At 48.4% G+C, this 18779-nt stretch overlaps 1 protein-coding gene across 1 annotated transcript in view; it reads left to right on the top strand.

Annotated features, from left to right (window-relative positions):
• Positions 1 to 18411, top strand: part of UBE2QL1 (ubiquitin conjugating enzyme E2 QL1) — a 44738-nt gene extending 26327 nt beyond the window's left edge. Inside the window, exon 2 of the mRNA XM_055245833.1 lies at positions 17037 to 18411. Coding sequence (XP_055101808.1) covers positions 17037 to 17168 — 132 coding nt within the window. The 3' untranslated portion in view covers positions 17169 to 18411. The remainder of the gene's footprint in view (positions 1 to 17036) is intronic.
• Positions 18412 to 18779: the final 368 nt, after the last annotated feature.

Here is an 18779-nt window from a genome sequence, read left to right as displayed (position 1 = left end):
CGTTATTGAAAAATTCCCAGAGCCAGCAGGGTGCTGGTATTTCTTGCCAATGCTCAGACATCACAGGGCTCCAACTCCAGTTCCAGGATGAGGCTTGGGTTGGTGAGGCACTGACTGCCTCTTCCTGCCTCTACTTCCGCAGAGAAGTTCCTTGCTCCTTCATTCTTCACTCAATCATTTGAAAAATCCCAAGTGCATCTCCCTCCTGGGTGAGAATTAGATGACATAGTGTGTAAAATACTGTGTGGGACACATTTTGGAAAATGGCAACATGCGTACCATCCTTTCTTTGGGATTCTAACTGTGGCATGCGGGGGCCTTCAGACTCATAGTGATAACCCCACAGGCTTCATCATTCATTCCTCAGTAAATAAGCTTGAGCACCTGAGAAGGGCAATGAGCACCTGAGTACTGGGATAATGCGTGGTGGGGCACCACCTGGAGGTTCCGTCATCACACGTGGTGAGAAGGGGCTGTGAGCGCAGTCTCCAGAACCCAGCTGGAGTCCCACCAGGTCACAACCCACCTCCAGCGCCTACCAGCTGCATGGCATTGTGCAGTTTACATCTGTGCCTCCGTTTCTCCGTCGTGAGGAGAGGCTGGAGCAGTCTTTCCCCGATGAGGACTGAGCGTGTGTGTGCATGTGAAGTCCTTGAGGCAGTGACTGGCGCAGCTTTCCCTATATTCTGTCATAAAATAAACAGTGAAGATTTCAAGTGACGCTTGTAAAAATCACCGATCGAGTTATTTTCTTTAGCTATTATGATTCTTAATCAAAAAGCCAAGATTGTATTGCAATGCCCTTATACAAATAAAAGAATTAAAATCAGAACATCTCCCAAAGTAATGACCTAAAAGTAATAATAGCCATCCTAGTTGCTTATAGAAAATCTCTTGTTAATTTTATTAGGTCAATCAAAAGCAGTCCCTTAGTTTTCTAAGCTTTTCAACCAGAGACTAGGAATTTGAATTTAGAATCAACTTCTTCTCTTGATTACATTCTGAAGACTCTTTTATGATAATAGAACCCAGCATTTTCCACAGAGATCCCCAACTTGCTTTGTCTACACTGACTAAGCTATCTTATGCGTATCTTTGTCCCCTGTTTCCTTGCAAACATAAAGTGTGCTGGGTTTCATTTACACTGGAACCATCACCTGTATAACACCAGCCAGTCTGGAAAGGTGGAATGATATTGTGTAGCCCTGAAATGGCTTCAGTACATTCCTTTTATCCAGTATTTGTAGCACACTGCTGGGTGGAGTCTCACTGAGAGCTCTTAATTTAACAAGAAACCAGTGTGACTCGAGGGCAGGGGTAGGAAGGCAGGGCCGGATGATGGGGAAGTGTGAGCGTGGGGGTTGGGGGGCGGTGCTGGAGGAGGCAGGGGCATGGTAAAGGGAGCATTAGACTTTGGCCTTGAAGCCAAAGCTCTGCCAGGTACTGGAAGGGAACTGGCCCTCCAGCCTGCAGCTGGAGAGGACCCCGCCCACCAGACAAGCCCCGCCCCTGTGGAGCAAGCTGGAGAACCAGATAGAGCAATGATGTTCTGTCCCAGAAACGCACAGGCTCTCCAGGGCCTGGCCCCTGCTAATAGGTGCTGGATTTGACCCCAAGACCTGTCGGAAAGAATGCTTTATGAAATGCACTTACTTTTTAAAGTATATTAGGATAACTTGTGGTAAGTTCATCACACCCATTGAAATGGCTCAGAACAGTTTCGGGACTTCAAAATCAGGGTGGGGTATGCCTGCTTAGTCATGGATGAGTATCTGGAAAGCTCAGGGAGCCAGTGGCACTGGGGCTCCCTTCTTCCTAGCAGGCGGGGCCTGAGCAGGGAGGGGGTGGGGTCCCAATGTTTGTGCAGAGGAGACACCTCTGCTGCCTCTGCAGAGCCTGCACCTCAGCAGCACCTCAGGAGCAGCCAAGGCACAAAGCAGTCAACGCAGTGCCCTCAGGGCAAATGCACCAAGCATGGTTCCAGTTTATTATGAGGCGTTTGGTTATTAAAAGTTTTTCAGCACTTAAAGGGAAAACATCCCATTTTAAGAATGTGTTTGGAGTTTGCCCTCTGGGTCACGGAGCTGCTGGATCAGGGTTGCTGCAGGAAGAAGCTTTGCTAGGGCTGTGCTGTCCTGACTCAATGAGACAATGACCTCATAAAACTGAAACATCTGGGGGGCCCGGTTAAAGAGCCACATGTGACACCCCTCAGATGTACGCTATTTTACCTGCTCCTAAGCTTACTATATAATATTTGTGAACTGCTGCAGAAAGCAAAGCACACTCTGTGAATACGTGGCAGGTTTGGGGCAGTACCTTTTGGTTCCTTTCATTGCTTGGAGTGACCTTTGGTCACATCACATGAGAGATGCCCACTTGCTAATTAATGGGTTTCCTCACAGGAAAATATAGTTGAGATTTATAAAAACAAACGGCGTTATCTTCACTGGACACTAGCTGCCACCAATAATGATTTGCCATTCGCAAGGACAGGAGTGGCCCCCTCTTGGCATAGAGAGAGTGGAAACATCCCCTTCCCCTTGGAAACCAGATCCCAACTCCAGGGACCCCGAAATTCCCACCTTCACCCCATCCTTCCCAGGATGGCTCACATGGGAGCCCACAGACCACCAGCCCACATCAGTGCTGGAGGTCCACAGTCACATGAGGGTGCCCTGGGGAGGGACGGGGCAGCAAGTAGGACCCTCTACACACCCCCATGCCTACACCAGCGCCCACACTCTCAGGGCCAGTGATCACCATGACACTGTCTCAAACAGCCCCCCTTGTGTGCTTCTCCATCCTGACCTCCACATGCCCCCCCAGGCCTCGCTGGGCCTCACAAACTGACTTGGGCCTGGCTGTGACCTCTTCCCAGTCACCCTGCCACTATTGCAGACAAGTCGCCATTTTAGTTATGCCAAAGATTCTTGGTGAATTGCACCCGAAGCACAACCCCTTGCACTGAAGGTCTGCCTGCTGAGGACAGGTGTGCCCCGAGGTCAGCCTGCTGAGGACAGGTGTACCCGGAGGTCAGCTTGCTGAGGACAGGTGCGCCCGGAGGTCAGTCTGCTAAGGACAGGTGTGCCCAGAGGTCAGCCTGCTGACAGGTGCGCCTGGAGGTCAGCCTGCTGAGGACAGGTGCGCCCGGAGTCCCTACAACCACCACCCCCACCTCCAAAACCCAAGAGGCTGGACCTGGGCTTTTGGTGACATTCCAGACTTTAAGGAGCTGGTTGACTAGAAGTCAGCGGGGCTTTATTCAAAATAAAGAGGTTAAAAGAGAGACCATTTAGGCAGAAAGTTGATGAGCTGGATCTCACAACATCCACATGGAGACAGCAGCTGCTGGCCTGGTGGAAGTGTCCAGCAGGACGTGGGTGTGTGGAACTGGCATTTGGGTGGCAGGGAGAGGCTGCAGGTGGGAATTTCAAGAGTTACCCCATGTGGCACGTGTAAGCCAAAGGCCAAGTGGACTGTTGACCAAATCTGGGTGGTTCTTTGGAAACAAATTGTATATGCAAGGCTGTTTCAGGAGGTTTCATCCATATCCCATATCGCACAAGTTGCAGCTTCACTCAGTGCCTCAAGAAAGCAATCCAGACAAAAGACAGACCTGGTGTCTCCCCAGAAACCACCCTCCTAGAACAAAGTCAAATACCTGCTTGGCAGGTATGGGGGTCTCTAGGGGCATAAATTAAATCTCACATCTTTATGAGCACAATTCTTTCTTTTAAAAATCAGAAAAGTAACAAAGTAGGTGAAGTAAATAATCCATGTAGAGTCTCACTATTGCTGTGTTTTATTGCAAAAACAGACTATTTGAAAAAGTAACCTATCTTTTATAGAATTTGTGCCCAAATCATAATATTTTCACCTGAAATTTTACCTGAAAATGTATCTGAAAACTTCCAGTGGTTCCAAAATCTCATTTTTTTTGACATTGCTGAATTTCCTTCTGCATTGTGAGACTCCAGTGCTGCGCATGCTGTGTGACATGAGCTTTCTCTGTCATTGTAAGTAACATGGCTTGGAAAGAGAGCGCAGCCGTGAACTGCCACCGTCAAGCGCAAAGCCTCCCTGAAGCCACCTCAGCAGTGAAAGCACCAGGCGCCGTTTACCTGGGTTGCCTGTGAAAATCATGCGTTCTTTCTTGATGCAGTATTTCTAGAACAACTAAGTTTGGGCTTTTTGGTCAAAATTGTGAAGCTCCTGCTAGCAGGGGCAGACAGCGAATGGTGGCTGCCTCTGTTTTGACAAATTCATTCCCAGGCTCTGATTCCTGTCACATTTCCTAGTGACATTCTTGGTCTCCTTCATTTTTTTTTTTTTTTGGACTTTTCCCTTTAACAGCATTGCCGTACCTACTGTCTGTGCTGAGAGAACTGTTCCACAGCAAGGCTGGGCCATAGCAGTGGTGAAATGAAGTGTCCCGATCACCCAATGGCACAGGTGATCAAAGCCACAGCAGACCACAGGCAAGGGCTTAGGGCCGCAGGTGGATGATCTCCTGTGCACGTGGGAGAGTGATCCTAGGAAGTGCAGATGCATTCTGTCAGGAAACAGGCAAAAGACAGGAGACATGGTGAGTGGGTGCCCATTGGTGCATCTGATCTCCCTGGCACCCCTCCACTCCCCTCTGCTTCCTTCCTGCTCAGGGGCTTCATCCTTCCTGGGAGTGAGGAAGGCCAGGCCTCATGACAGAGCTGCCTGCCCTGGGAGCGTCCCTTCTATCGTGTGCAGCATCAGGAGTGCGTTGGATCCCCAGTGCCTCATCCTGAAATCAGGGAGGCGTGGCAGGGTGGAGGCAGCCGTGGGCATCTAGGGACACACAGCACGGGAGGCCACAGAGCTGAGTGAGCAGAGTCCCACCCGCTGGAATGGGAGGGCGAAAGTGAGAATTAAGCCACCGAGAACGGGTGGGCTGAGACAGCAATGGGGCCCTGGATTGTCTTCCTGTTCGGTATGTGTTCCAAGAAGAAGGAAAAACATGGAACGCTGAGGAAGACCAACTGTGCAGGGAAAAGAGCTGGCCGGATTCTGATCTAAGAGGTCAAGTTGGGTAGGAGAACACCATTGTTTCTTGCAGGTCACTCACTGAGCATAGGAGCAGACAGAGCTGACTTCAACTAGGGGTGACTTCAGTAAGAAAGTGGGGGTCTCTGGGGCTAGTCAGGGAAATGTGTGCCTTAATGGAGCCAAGTCCAAGGAGTAAAATGTTGAAGTAGATGAAGAGGTGCTGATGTCTGTATCCTCCGTTGAGTCTGTCCATCATAACAAGGGCAGAGGCTGTGCTCATTAAGACTTTTCCAGAATCCTCTGTGAAGACAGCTGGAATGATCTCACAAGGAGAAAACACAGACCGGCGGGCGGGGCGGCGGTGGGGGGTCTGCTTTGTGCTGAGTAAGTGCTTCAGCCTTGAGAGTGGAGTGCAGCAGCCTGGGTGCGGCCCAAGAAAAGCAGCTTCCTTTTGCACTCTGGACCTGGCCAAAATGACAAACACAGACTGCCCCCATCATCTCGGAACAGAGACTCACGGGGGAGGTCACCCGCCCTGTTCACCACGTCAGGCAGATAGCGTGTGCCGAAGCCCTCACATGTGCTGCAAAGACCAGAATCTACGTAGTAAAGGTAGACTCAGGGCCCTGATCATCTTGGGGCTTACATAAACCGTGTGGCAAACGACAGGATGGCTGGCCAGGAGCTCCCTGTTGAGATGACAGTGAGAGAGACACAGGTAAGTGGTGACCAAGGAGCGTCCCGTGCCAGGGGGCACAGCCAGGCGGGTCACGTTTTTTTGTTTGTTTGTTTTTTGAGTGAATGGTCAGTATCTTGTTTGCCTTCTCTTAACTCCGTGACCCTTCTCCACGTTTCTGAGAGCTGGCCTGGCCTTGGGGTTCAGAGTGTGGCCTCCGAAGCCAGGAATTCCTGCACTAGGATCCTGGCCCTTGGCCATTTCCTAGCTGAGTGACTCCAAGCACCTTATTGATCTGTGTGTCTCCATTTTCTCGTCCATAAAATAGAGCTGATGACAGCAGAGCCCACCTGTTGGAGTGTCTCGGCATGGTTTAGTGAGAGCATTTGCCCCATCCTGAGAACAGGGCCTGGCTCAGACAGCCCTCGACACAGCCACCACGATGCCACTGATGAGCATATCTGTCACTTACCTGTCTTAAAGTGCACATTAATGAAACCCACTGGGATCCGGCTGCCTATGCAAAAGTATAAGTATTAGTGGGATCTCCAAAAAATAACCTTGAGAGGATTATCTCATATCATTACATTTTTAGCAAAAAGTTCCTTTTTCTACGCTTGCTTCCTCCAAGAAAGTACCATCTGTTTCAAAACAGATTCAGTAATTGCTAGAACTTTCTTTAAAATGTAGAGGCAAGTGCCGCTTCTGTTTTGTAAGCGCCCATGAACTGTGCCTTTGGTGCTGCCAGAGCTGGAGAATTTTGTATAATATTAAGTAGAGTGGCTTCGCTTTAATTCCTTACAAGTATCACCAAAGTGTACACGAAACTGATGCTGGCTTTGTCATCCTGAGAGGTTTCACAGTTTTAAGAAAGAGTTTCTGAGTGCCGGCATTACCTAATACCCCGCTTGAAGTCTGTGGGGTGGCAAGCATGTCATAAACCTCTGGGGGTCATGGCTAAGCTACACTTTTTTAAAGAAGCAGATTTTTCTTCATGTGCAAAGAGTGCTAAAAAATAAGGTCAAAAGGAGTTTTTAAAGTTTTGATGTTATTATAAACCAAGTAACCATCACACATCTCAGATGACTGTTTTCCAAGAGTTGGCCCAGAGCATGCTTCTTGGGCGATTTCACCTGTGCACGCTTCATTGCAGCTGCACCCGCCCTAATCCCCCTTTTCTAGATTTCTTGCTTCTCCTCTTGACTGTCCCCAGCCAAACACCCATCCTCCCAGGACCCCACAGCCTGCTCCTAAGACAGCATCTCTCTGCAGGCCTGGCCCTGGGTCACTTGGCATGGTGGCCCACCACCTCCATCCCATCTCGCCTTGCACGCCAGGTGCTCATTATCCCCATGCAGGAGGTATGGGCAGGTAGTGACACGGGTGCAGTGACTAGGTGCAGGGAGAGTGACCTGCTCACGGGCCTATGGCTAGAGAGCAGAGAGGAGGCACGCTCCCCTCCCCGCACACCTCTCCCTGCAGAACCTCATCATTTAGGTTCCCTGGTGTGAGCTCCCACCACTATACGCAGGAGCCTCCTGCCTGGATTTCTGTGCACACCTCAAAGCCAGCCAACCCAAACAGAACTCAGTATCTTATCCTAAAAACCTGTTCCTCCTGGGTCAGAAGCCTGGAGTGGCTCAGACCTCCCACTGATCCTTCCCCCAGCCCTGCCCACATGGCCTTAGTTGAATTCACTGAGTGGCCTGTGCCAGGCCCTCACCATCTTCTCTGGACCATGACAATAACCTAACTGGACAACACCCCAAAACTGACCACCACACCACCTCCCAAATGACCCATCCACGAGGAAAACGTGGCCCAATGTGCTCCCACCTGCAGAATGGGTGCAAGTGCTGAGGCACAGGTGAAAGGCCTCTCTGTCAGCTTTATGCCTGCCGTGGGCAGAGTTGTGTCCTCCCCAAAATAATTGAAGTCCTACCCCCTGTGGCTGTGAATGTGACCTTATTTGAAAATAGGGCCTTTGCAGAAGTCATTGAGTTGAGACAAGGTCTTGCTGGGTTAGGGTGGTCCCTAATCTAATGACTGGTGTCATTGTAAGAAGAGGGAGATTTGGATACAGAGACAGATTCACAGAGAACACCGTATGGCAATGGAGGCAGAGATTAGAGCGCTGTGCCCACAGGCTGAGGCACACAAGGGTGCTGGCAGCCCCCGAGTGCTGGAACAGAGTCCTGGAGGAACAGAGTCCTGGAGCAGACGCTCCCCCGGGCCCACATCTCCATGTCAGACTTCTGGCAACCTGAACTGTGAGAGAGCACATTTCTGTTGTTTCAAGCCCCCAGTGGGGGTGCTCTGTTCCAGCAGGCCCAAGAAACTAAGGCATCTCTCATCCCTGCCTCGCCCACCTCCACCCCCCAGCAAGCTCCGACTCCCGGAAGCCTCAGGATGCTCACTGCCCACCCTCACGTGGCGTCTACTCCTACTTCCCCCTCTCCTGCTTTCTGATTGGATCATTGCCACTTGTCTTTTGCATTCAGCTCCTGAACCACCTTCCCCTGGAAGTCTCCTCCACCCGTCTGGGCCTCCAGCCCCGTTAGGTGCCCCCTCCTGCACCCCCACACTCCACTCTAGAGCACGACTTCTCCACAGGGCTATTCAGCCCCCTAGGGAGTGCTTGGCAATAGACAGAGACATTTTTGGTTGCCACCACTCGGGAGAGGGGTACTAGTGGCATTCAGAGAATGGAGGCCAGGAGGCTGCTGAACAGCCTCGGTGCACATGGCTGGGAACGACCCAGGGAGGCTGCCGAACACTCTGTGGTTCACATGGTCAGGAATGACCCAGGGAAGCTGCTGAACACTCTTAGTGCACAGGAGCCCCCAAGCCGGGAATGATCCAGCTCCAGCGTCAGCAGGACCCAAGCAGAAGCACTCTCATCTGGAGGACACCTGCTCCTGCAGAGATACCAGATGTTTTCATCGTGTCTCCCAGCTCCAAGTGGGAAAACTGCACATCCATGGTTGTGCACCACCCACCATGCCAGCAAGGCCTTCCTGCTGCGAGTCCAACACTCTCTGATCAGACCGATGCTCTTGTCAGCACCCAAAGAAGAAAAGACATGCTTACCGTATTCTGTACACTCTTCCACATCTTGATAGGCTCAAACACGCCTTCAAAAATGACAGCCCTGGCCGGGCACGGTGGCTCATGCCTGTAATCCCAGCACTTTGGGAGGCCGAGGTGGGTGGATCACTCAAAGTCAGGAGTTCAAGACCCACCTGGCCAACATGGTGAAACCCCGTCTCTACTGAAAATACAAAAAAAATTAGCAGGGCGTGGTGGCACAGGCCTGTAATCCCAGCTACTTGGGAGGCTGAAGTAGGAGAATCACTTGAACCTGGGAGGCGGAGGTTGCAGTGAGCCGAGATCGTGCCATTGCACTCCAGCCTGGGTGACAGAGTGAGACTCTGTCTAAAAAAAAAAAAAAAAAACAAAGAGAAGCCCACAGATGTGATGCTCAGAAGGTGCGTTTGGAGTGAAGGATTGTGTTCCCTGCTTATCAGCAGGGCGCAGCCAGCCTTCTTCCTGAGGACACCGCATCACCTGCTGGGACTCTGCTCGCCTCTCCTGGACATGCACAGCCCTTCCACCCCAGTTCCAGGCTTGGAAACATTCTTGCTAGAGAGAGAAATTTTACTATAATGGGAATGGGTTTCCCAGTGCACTTTTTCTGCAGAAACTACATATCTCTATCGAGGTGGGAACAGGGCCATGGAGGAGAGTGGTCTTTTCCACCTAAAGCCGTGCCAAGGGCTGGTCCCCTTGTGGCTGATCCCTGCAGGGCTGGTCCATGTAGCCCTGTGGCCCCTCGTGCCCTACCACCCAATGCACTGTCTTCTATGCCCTCAGATCGGGTGGGATGTTTTAGTCATCTACTTTGTGAAGGCACTTCTCTGGTCGCCTGTATGTGTTTGGCTTGGGTGTGAGTCAACAGGTCCCTGGGGCAAACAGTGCGTTCTGAAAGTGTAACCGAAAGATCACGTTTATGGCTTCTGAGGTGACTATTTTGAGTTGGCACTTTCCAGAAACCACTCAACACATTTTTTAGCTACCAGATCTAGGAACTAAATCACAACTAGTCATGGGGGGTGCGTATGAATGAGTCTGCTGTTGGTGTCTGAACGATGAAAGGAACCCCAAGCCGTATTGGGCACAAACTTTGAGTGAAACCCAACAGGCCAGGCTTCACGCAGGAAGGTCACGCAGAAGCCTGAGTGGCCCATGTGGGCTTCGGAGGGGCGGCAAGCAGGGAAGTCTGGTCTGCATATTCCAAGTCCTGGTTTCCCGGAGGGAGTTGCCCAGCCTGTGTGGCTCTCCAGCCCTTTCCCTGACCATTCTGGGCCCCCCCCCGCAGGCTCTGGCCCTGAGGCTACCTGTCTTTGGTCTTGCCCCTCAGGGCACCCTCAGCTCACATGCTGCTCTTCTGCGGTGCCTCTGCCTTCAGTCTCTGGAGTCCTTGATTTGAACCCAGCTCTTCTATAGCCCTTGGCAAGTCGGTTAATGGAAGCCCAGTTTCCTACTCATTGCAAAGTTTGCCCAGGTCAACATTTAATGAGATGAGATGTGAAAACAGCCACGCGGCAGCCGCACATCAGAGTCAAGCTGAGCATGGAGCAGTCACCGCGGCACTTGTGGGCGGTGTGGGGACTCGGCAGTCTCTAGAGTTGCCCTTCAGACAAAACCTCGACATGACCTCACTGGCGGCTCATCAGCTCCAACCGCATGTTCCCACCCTGTCCTTTTCCCCCTCCCCTGTTTCTGCTCTCCCAGACCTCTCTGCTTGTCCCCTCCCTGCACTGGTTGGTGCTGGGTGGGGTTCTGACAGATTCAGAGCCTACCAGGCTGAAGCTCTCCCTGTGCAAAGGGACCGCCCATCAAACTGGCTCATGTGGCCTGGGGCTTCCTCCACTCAGCCGAGAGCCTTCCCTCAGGTTACTGTGGGCTCTAGTCAGCAGCCATTCCACAGCAGGGGGCTCACATCGGTCCCTGCAGTTTGAATGTAACCACCATAGCCACCTGCATGTGCATACATGAACACACATGCTCACATGTGACATGATACGTGTGTATAAATACCCACAAACACACAAATGAGCACACGTGCACACATACGCAAATGCACGTGTATGTACATGCACTACTCATGTGCACATGCGCACATATGTGCACATATGCGTACATGCACGCACACACAGCCAGACCCACAGTAAGGGCTACATTCACCTTCTCTGGATCCTTCTGTTTCCTGTCTCATCAGACTAGACCCAGCTGAAGTCCCCTGCCTGTCAGTGGCTTAAGTGTCATTGATCTGACTTGGGAATGTGTTTCTTAGAAGAGTCTGATCTGTTGTAGAGTCTCATTTGTCCTTTAGAAATTTACAAGTTGATTTTTTTCTAGGATTTGCTTTGAACATTAAACCTTAAAAGAAAGGTGAAATCCCCAATGTCTTTCCAAAGCGGACCTCCTTTGAAAGATGCCTGTAAGCATTGGTTTTCCTCAAACCAAGAGACTAGTGACCTTTAATTTTTGCCCCCAGATAGAAGTTTTAGGGGAAGCCTAAAATGAGTCTTGCACACATTTACAACCCATGTCAGGGCGTTCAAGGTTATGAGTGCTTTTAGACTGACAATTACTCCTTCAAAGACTTTAAAAACAAGTAGCAGCTCTGTAATTTTGGCTCAGGAAATGAGTGCAGGAAACTCAAAACTTTACGTAAGCAGTCTGAAAATTTTAACTGTTTTTAGAGGGCAAAAGTCTGTAATTCATAGGCAAATGAAACACAAAAATACCAAGAAAGTATGTTTGCAAAGAAAAGGAATGAGAAGAAAAATCTAATCAAGTAGGAAGTATAGAATTAATGTATTAATGTCAACCTGTTAAGACAGACATAATTCAAAAGGCTAAGAAATTAGCCATGTAAATGCAATATACTGAATTTGCCTGTGGACATTTTTGTGACTGAATAAGTCATAAAATCTACATGAAAAGACAGAAATGTTGTGTGTTCTTTCAAGAGAACCGAATGAAACTATATTTACCAAAGGAGAAGAACTTCTGTGATAGTTGAAAAAATAAGAAGCCCCATTTATTGTGTGCACCCTGTGCCTGGCATTGGGCAAAGCATGTTTTATATCTTAACATATTAAATTCTTATAGAATCCAATGCCACATAATACTATTATAATGCTTATTTTACATATGAGAAAATCGAAATTCAGAGAGGTTAAGTGATTCATCCAAGGTCACACAGCCAGGAAGTATTGGAGCAGGGATTTGAAGCCAGGTCTATTGAATTATACAACTCCTTCCCCACCAAATACACACACAAGTGCACACACACACACACACAAACACACACACTTAAATTCCATGCCCAAGCCTCCCCCTCCCCCAAGCATCTGAGTATAGTGAGCCATTTCACACCTTCAATTTGGGACCCCTTGTCCTCTCCCACCATAGCCTGGTAAACACCTGCCCACCTATGTCTCAAAGCTCAGCTTATGTTATTGTCAATAGAAATCTTTCTGAACACACAAATCACCACTACCACCCCTCTTCTCTCTCCTTTCTTTCTCTCTTCCCCAGTGTAGAATCCATCATACCCTCTGGGCTATAAGTTCCATAAGGACCAGAATTATTATTCTTAGAAAGCTCTGCAGTCCCGGTCACCAGCACAGTTCCTGACACAGGGAAGACCTGCAGCAATCGTCTGCTGAATGAATAAAGAATGAATTGACTCTTCCTGCCTCTGGCTCTTTCAGTTCTACACACCAGTGGTTCTCAATCAGGAGTGATTTCACTCCTGTGGGGACATTTAACAATGTCTGGAAACAATTTCTGTCATTACTTACAGGATGCTACTAGCATCTAGTGGGTAGAGGTCAGGGGTGCTGCTAACTTCCTTCCATGCAGGTATAGCCCCTACAGCAAAGAATTACCTGGCCCAAGATGCCAACAATACCAAGAGTGAGAGACCCTGCCTGCTCCACACCCTCTGTCCCAGCAGCTGCAATATGCCTGGTTATCTGCCCGTAATGGACTCTAAGCCCTAAAGGCAGAGACCTGGCATCACTTTGTCTTGTTAGACCCAGCACCCAACACATTGAATGAATGCATAAATTAATGAATGAGAAACATTAGACAATTGAGGGAGATGCAGACGTGCCAGGCTGAAATTCAAGTACACAGGGGCCGAACTGGGGACTTAAGTTTGGGGCCACTTGTCATCTTATTAGCTGTGTTGAAATGTTTTCATGCTGAATCATTGCTATTGGCCCTCAAAAGGCCATAAGGGAAAAAAAGAATCAAATCAAAGTACCACCTACTGGTTTTGTTTGACAGATGCAGCCCTGGAGAATTGTATTCTCATTAACACTGTTTGACTTCTATATTACAATGAGACTTTTAAGGTGGTGATGGCAAAATCCTGTAGTTGTTCATAAATATACACTTACTGTGTGTGGCTCAGGAAAGAGAGGAAGTGTTACTTATCAAAAGTGTTACTGTAAACTCTGAGTGATAACACAAAGCTGTTGTAGTGGATGAGTGAAGAGTCACATCCATGCCTTTTAACATTAAGTACCAGTAGAGATATTTTAGAAGAAATGAGAATTATTCAAAGGAAATATCTCAGACTAGATTCTTTGATTATTAGTTAAATAGAAACAGACAAGGGAGAAAGGTAAATGTTATGAGAATAAGAAAAACGCTATTAATTGTATGAAGTTCAAAGTCCTCAGTATTTTCAAATGCATTATCTTATTGGATGTTCGTCATGATGCGTGACATGGGTATTGTCTGCACTTGATTCCCAGAAGTTCACATTTCAAGAGACTGTATCCTGGAAGGATGAATAGGAATGCCCAAACACCTGCAACAAGCAGGGAACACGGATGGAGGGGTCCTCCTCTTCTTGGTGCAGTGGGCACAGCAAGGGCATGTCAGAAAAACAGCTCTGTGACCCTGGCAGAGCCAGGAAATAAAGGGGAAATGCAGGGAGTGGCTTCCAAGTCCAGCATTTCACGGTGTCATATTTAAACAGCCAATCAGAAGATGAACCTATGGAAAAAAAACTGTTAATTGTAAATGTGGGTGTAAGAGACAGGAGATGAGATAAGAGCTTCTTATCAACAGTGTAGTGCAATAAATGCTCTGAGCCTCTGACTGGCTCATAATGGGCTCTGTCTCCCAGCTGTGGAATTGACTAAGCACTGGGGTTTCTGTTCATAATTCTTCCAGGGAAGAAAAGGCAACAAAGAGTGGTCTGTTCTTCTGGGGTTTTGTTTGTTGTTTCTTGTAATAATTGAGACTTTCACAAAGAATAGGCAAAGTGTGGGTTCATGCCAAAAGCCACAGAATATTCCAAGATGATTGTGAGCCTCTATTTGTCTAGCTACCTTTAGTTCAGGATTTTCAAATAATACCATAGATTTTCAGTATTGTGGAGAAAAAGGATAGAGATGGTTAAAATATGCATTTTCGCCAAAAAAAAAAAATCAACCCTTGATACTTGCTGTCACTTGATGTAGAAATTGATGCTGGCTGGGCACACTGGCTAATGCCTATAATCCTAACACTTTGAGAGATCAAGGTGGGAGGATTGCTTGAGCCCAGGAGTTCGAGATGAGCGTGGGCAACCAAACGATGCCCTGTCTCTATAAAAATTTTTTCTTAACTGGCTGTATGTGGTGGTGCATGCCTGTTGCACCAACTACCTGGGAGGCTGAGGCAGGAGGATCTCTTGAGCCCAGGAGATCAAGGTTGCACTGAGCTATGATTGTACCACTGCACTCCAGCCTGGATGGATGACAGAGCGAGACTCTGTTCCAAGAAAAAAAAAAGAAGAAATTGATGCTAATATCCTCACAAAGACGTGAAAGATGTGTTTTCATATGTTTAATAAGATAACTTTGGACTTTGATCTCAGCCCACAATGATGATGATTATGAATATATCAGCTCTGAGTGGTCTCTTTTTATCAAGCATAATTACATCGCATAAGCAAATATGCTTGAAGTTATAAAACTCAAAATAGGAGTCAATCCTAGTGAGGCATGGGGATGTTGCTAGCAGTCAATAAATGGCCATTTCCTGTCATCTTTTCCTCCGTTCTTCCTTCATCCTTTTAGCAACTCTTCCTATGTGAGTTATACAGCGTTTTCGAAAAAGTGTGCATGGTGGCACATGCCTATAATCCCAGCACTTTGGGAGGCTGAGGTGGGAGGATCACTTGAGGCCAGGAGTCCAAGACCAGTCTGGGCAATATAGTGAGACCCCATCTCTATAAAAAATAAAAAATTAGATAAGTGTGGTGGCTCACACCTGTAGTCCTAGGTACTCAGGAGGCTGAGGCAGGAGGATTGTTTGAGCCCAGGAGTTTGAAGTTGCGGTGAGATACGATTGCACCACTGCACTCCAGCCTGGATGACAGAGCAAGATCGTGTCTGTAAAAAAAAAAAAAAAAAAAAAAAAAAAAAAAAAAAAAAAAATTTAAAAAGGAAAAGGTTCTGCTGCCCCAGTGACCCAGTGACAGATGCACAAGTGAGGCCAGAGGGATATCCAGAGCGGGCAGAGTTTGGTAACCCTGGACTCCTGACTCGTCAACTACGGATCGGCCTGTGTGTCCACTGTTGAAAAGACAATTATTGAAAAGGAAGCCTAGATAGGCTCTGAATACAGGCATGTGAGATGGCCTCTTCCACTCCACGTTTCAGGTGATTGGGCACTGTCTGCCCAGGAGATTTAGAGGCCATTGCAGCTGCCTTCCTGTTGGAGTTGTCAGTGGGTTATCAGAGAGCCAGGGTCGGGTGGATCGTGCTTGCTGGTGCCCACACAGACCCGTGTGGCTTCTGCCCTCTATGGCTGTCCAAGGCACCTGGCTGCTGTGCGTTGTAGGAGCTGCTGGCGGGGAGGCCTGGTCCCCATTCACATCCTGGTACGTGCCCACAGTTGTGCTGTAGCACCAGTGCCCCGAATTGGGAGTGCGGAGGGTCTGTTCAGAGAGAAATTCTGTTCGCCACGCTTCCTGAACAGCAGGCGATGGTTGGTGATTGTGCGCCTGCCAGTAGATGAAGCTCAGCCAGTTCTTCCCAGGCATTTCTGCCCCATCTGCAAAACATGTACATGGGATGCCCAAGGAGAGGAGCAGATCTTCCGGGAGAGCCTGGGGGAGGCTAAGTGGAAGTAAATGTGCCTCAGAGGCTAAGGGAACGTTTCAGTTGATCCACCATTAAGAGACTTAATGAAGAGTAATTGAGGCTGGAAGAGCGAGAGCTGCCACAGGTCCAACTGAGGCCAGCATCACCTCGAATCCTGGTTGTCTTCCATCTGCTCCTCCCCTCTGATGCCAGATATTCCACATTTTCCAGGGCTTCCCAAGATACCGTCACATGGGCAGTGTTGCCTGGTTTCTTCTTCCGCATAGTCCAGAGCCCTCTTGTGCCATCATAAGATGGGTCAGTCCCTTTTGGCCACTGCAGAGACAAGTGCTCTGTCCTTGGGAGCAGAACACGCCTGGTCACTGTGAGGGGGCGTGGCCCTCTCCACCAGCCCCACCCCCTCCCGGGATCGTGTGACGAAGCACCTGCCCTGACCTCTACCCTCTCTTGGACCTCGAGGATGGGTCTATTCTTCCATGCAAATATCCACCGTCACCTCACAAAATGGTGCTGAAATGACATGAATTCCAATAAATTCACTAATGGCTCTGGAACTTGAATTTAAAAAAATAGAGTTTTTGTATATTAGTGGAAATATACAAATTCACACTCTCTATAAATATATTTATAGAATTTTTATATATTAGTAGAAATATACGAATATACACTCTCTATAAATATATTTATCTTCGCTGTTATGACAGACGAATTTGAAGCGATAATTAAAGGCATTCTTTTGAGGGAGGGAAAGGAAGTTCGAACAGTATATCGCCTCAGGGAGGGAATGCTTGGCTGTGAATTGATGCCCTTTTGGTAAGGCCGGCCCCTCCTGCGTGTCTCAGGAACTGGGGCAGAGATTTCTCTCCAGCACCGTGGAATGAGCAAGTTCAGATTCAGCCAGTGCTGTGTGGGGGTTTGTAAAGACAGCACCCCCCTCCCCTAAAAGGCTGCCAGCCCCAGGCTGCCCCATCTGTTTGGTGCCAAAGCTGAATTGTTCTGCACCTGGGCAGTGAGGCTGCCCCCACCCTGCAGGTGGCCAGTGCATTGCATTGATTCAGACATCAGAAATCCCCACGACTCTGTGTGTTTTTAATAAAGATGGTAGGAAACAATTCCCAGTGACGTTCTAACCTGGTTTTTCTTTTCGTCTCACGCAGGGACGGATCTGTAGAAAAGCTGGCAAATCAAAAAAGTCCTTCAGTCGCAAGGAAGCTGAAGCCACCTTTAAGAGTTTGGTGAAGACGCATGAAAAATATGGTTGGGTGACCCCGCCCGTGTCCGACGGCTGATGTCTGCCGCGTGCAGTAGACGCCCGAGCGCCTGTCCACACACACCAGTACCCTGACATCTCCTTAACGCTGTGCATCCTCCACCCTTTTTTACTCCAGCCAGAACTGCATCCTGAATGCCAAGGAGACGTTTAAGTTATTTATGAAAAGATGTGTTTACAGAGAGGAAGAGGGAGCAAACGCCGTTCGGATTATGTTTCGATTATAAATGAATGATCACCTCGAAGTCACTTTAGAACACATGTTGAGATGGTGACATTTCCCAGCCTGCCTGCCCCTCTGCCCACCCCAGTCACGTTGCCCTGAGCTTCTTTCCATGACAGCAGCTCCGACGAGCCGGCAGGAAACCCAATGCCCCTGCTGGCTCCATTTCCATGTAAATGGCGCCGTTCATATTTCATAGGGACGCCGTGCATCGCCGCCGTGCGTCCCCCGCACGTGTTTGCTGTGCTCTGTATCTCTGTTTTTCTTCCTGGAAGGTCAACATAACTTGAAAATGTGTCTTTCTGTGGCCCATGGTCCGCTGTGGTGACATTTAGACCTCATTTGTGCTATGACCTTTGGCTCATGAAAACACAAATTTAACATTGCCAGGTTCTAGTGATTTCAAACCACAACTGCCCACTTGGTGAAAATGTGCTCTCGATGCTGATTTGTGGTGTGCTGCTGTCCACAGATAAACCAGTGCCATTAGATGGAAGGCAGAGGATACTGCGACCACCCCCGGCAGACGGTGGCGTGGACACCAGGTGCGCCCTCTGGGGCTCAGAGCAACGGATGGTCAGCTGCGAACAGTCTCGTCCGATGTTAGGAAATGGTCCTATGGCCGCGCCTTTGTGTTCCTGTCTTCTCTCCACCACCAAAAGCAAAAGATGATTTCCCATTCACTGCGGTCATCTGACTCGTTTTATTATCTGTGCTAGTGACAATGGATGTCAGAACTGCCAAAGGATACCAAGTGATCATATGATGATTTGCATGATCGGGTCTATTTCACCCAATAGTCACTTGTGTGTCCCCTGAAATTGGGATGGGTGAGCACCCTTGCTGTGGTGTAAACTTCCTGTTATTTAATCTCCCCATGGTTTCATTTTTCTCTTCTGTTAAGTTACTTAGAACTTTCTAAGAAACTCCATGAAATGAGGAAATACTGTTTCTAATAATATGAGGAAAGAGGTAAAAATGTTCATTCCAAGTGGAAAGTCTTATTGGACACATTTTAAATAAAATCATGCATACCTGATACACTGCCTCAAGGATCCAGTCATTGCGGGCTATCGTTCCATTTAAAATATTTCAGATATTCTTAAATTTTTTAAATATTGCAAATACTACAACATGTAATTCCAGAGCAGCATTCTAAGTCAGGTACCAGAAATGAGTCTTAGGAACCCACAGTCTTTGCAAAAATTCAGTAGATTGAAATAGTCCCCAGAAGCAGCCAAGGAGCTGAAGGGATGATTGGATCAAGTTCAGATGTTGCCAATTGTATCTTACCACTGTGAAGGAGGAAAAGTCTTCCGGGATAATATATTCAATTCTTTAGGCAGTTTTGCCTACTTGGGGACCTGCCCATTGGTTCAAGGTTTTCAGAGATCCAAGAGGCCTCGC

This window comes from Symphalangus syndactylus, chromosome 16 (assembly GCF_028878055.3).
Source record: "Symphalangus syndactylus isolate Jambi chromosome 16, NHGRI_mSymSyn1-v2.1_pri, whole genome shotgun sequence".
NCBI lineage: Eukaryota > Metazoa > Chordata > Mammalia > Primates > Hylobatidae > Symphalangus > Symphalangus syndactylus.
The sequence above is the reverse complement of the archived record's forward strand: the minus strand, read 5'-3'. Positions and strand labels throughout refer to the sequence as shown.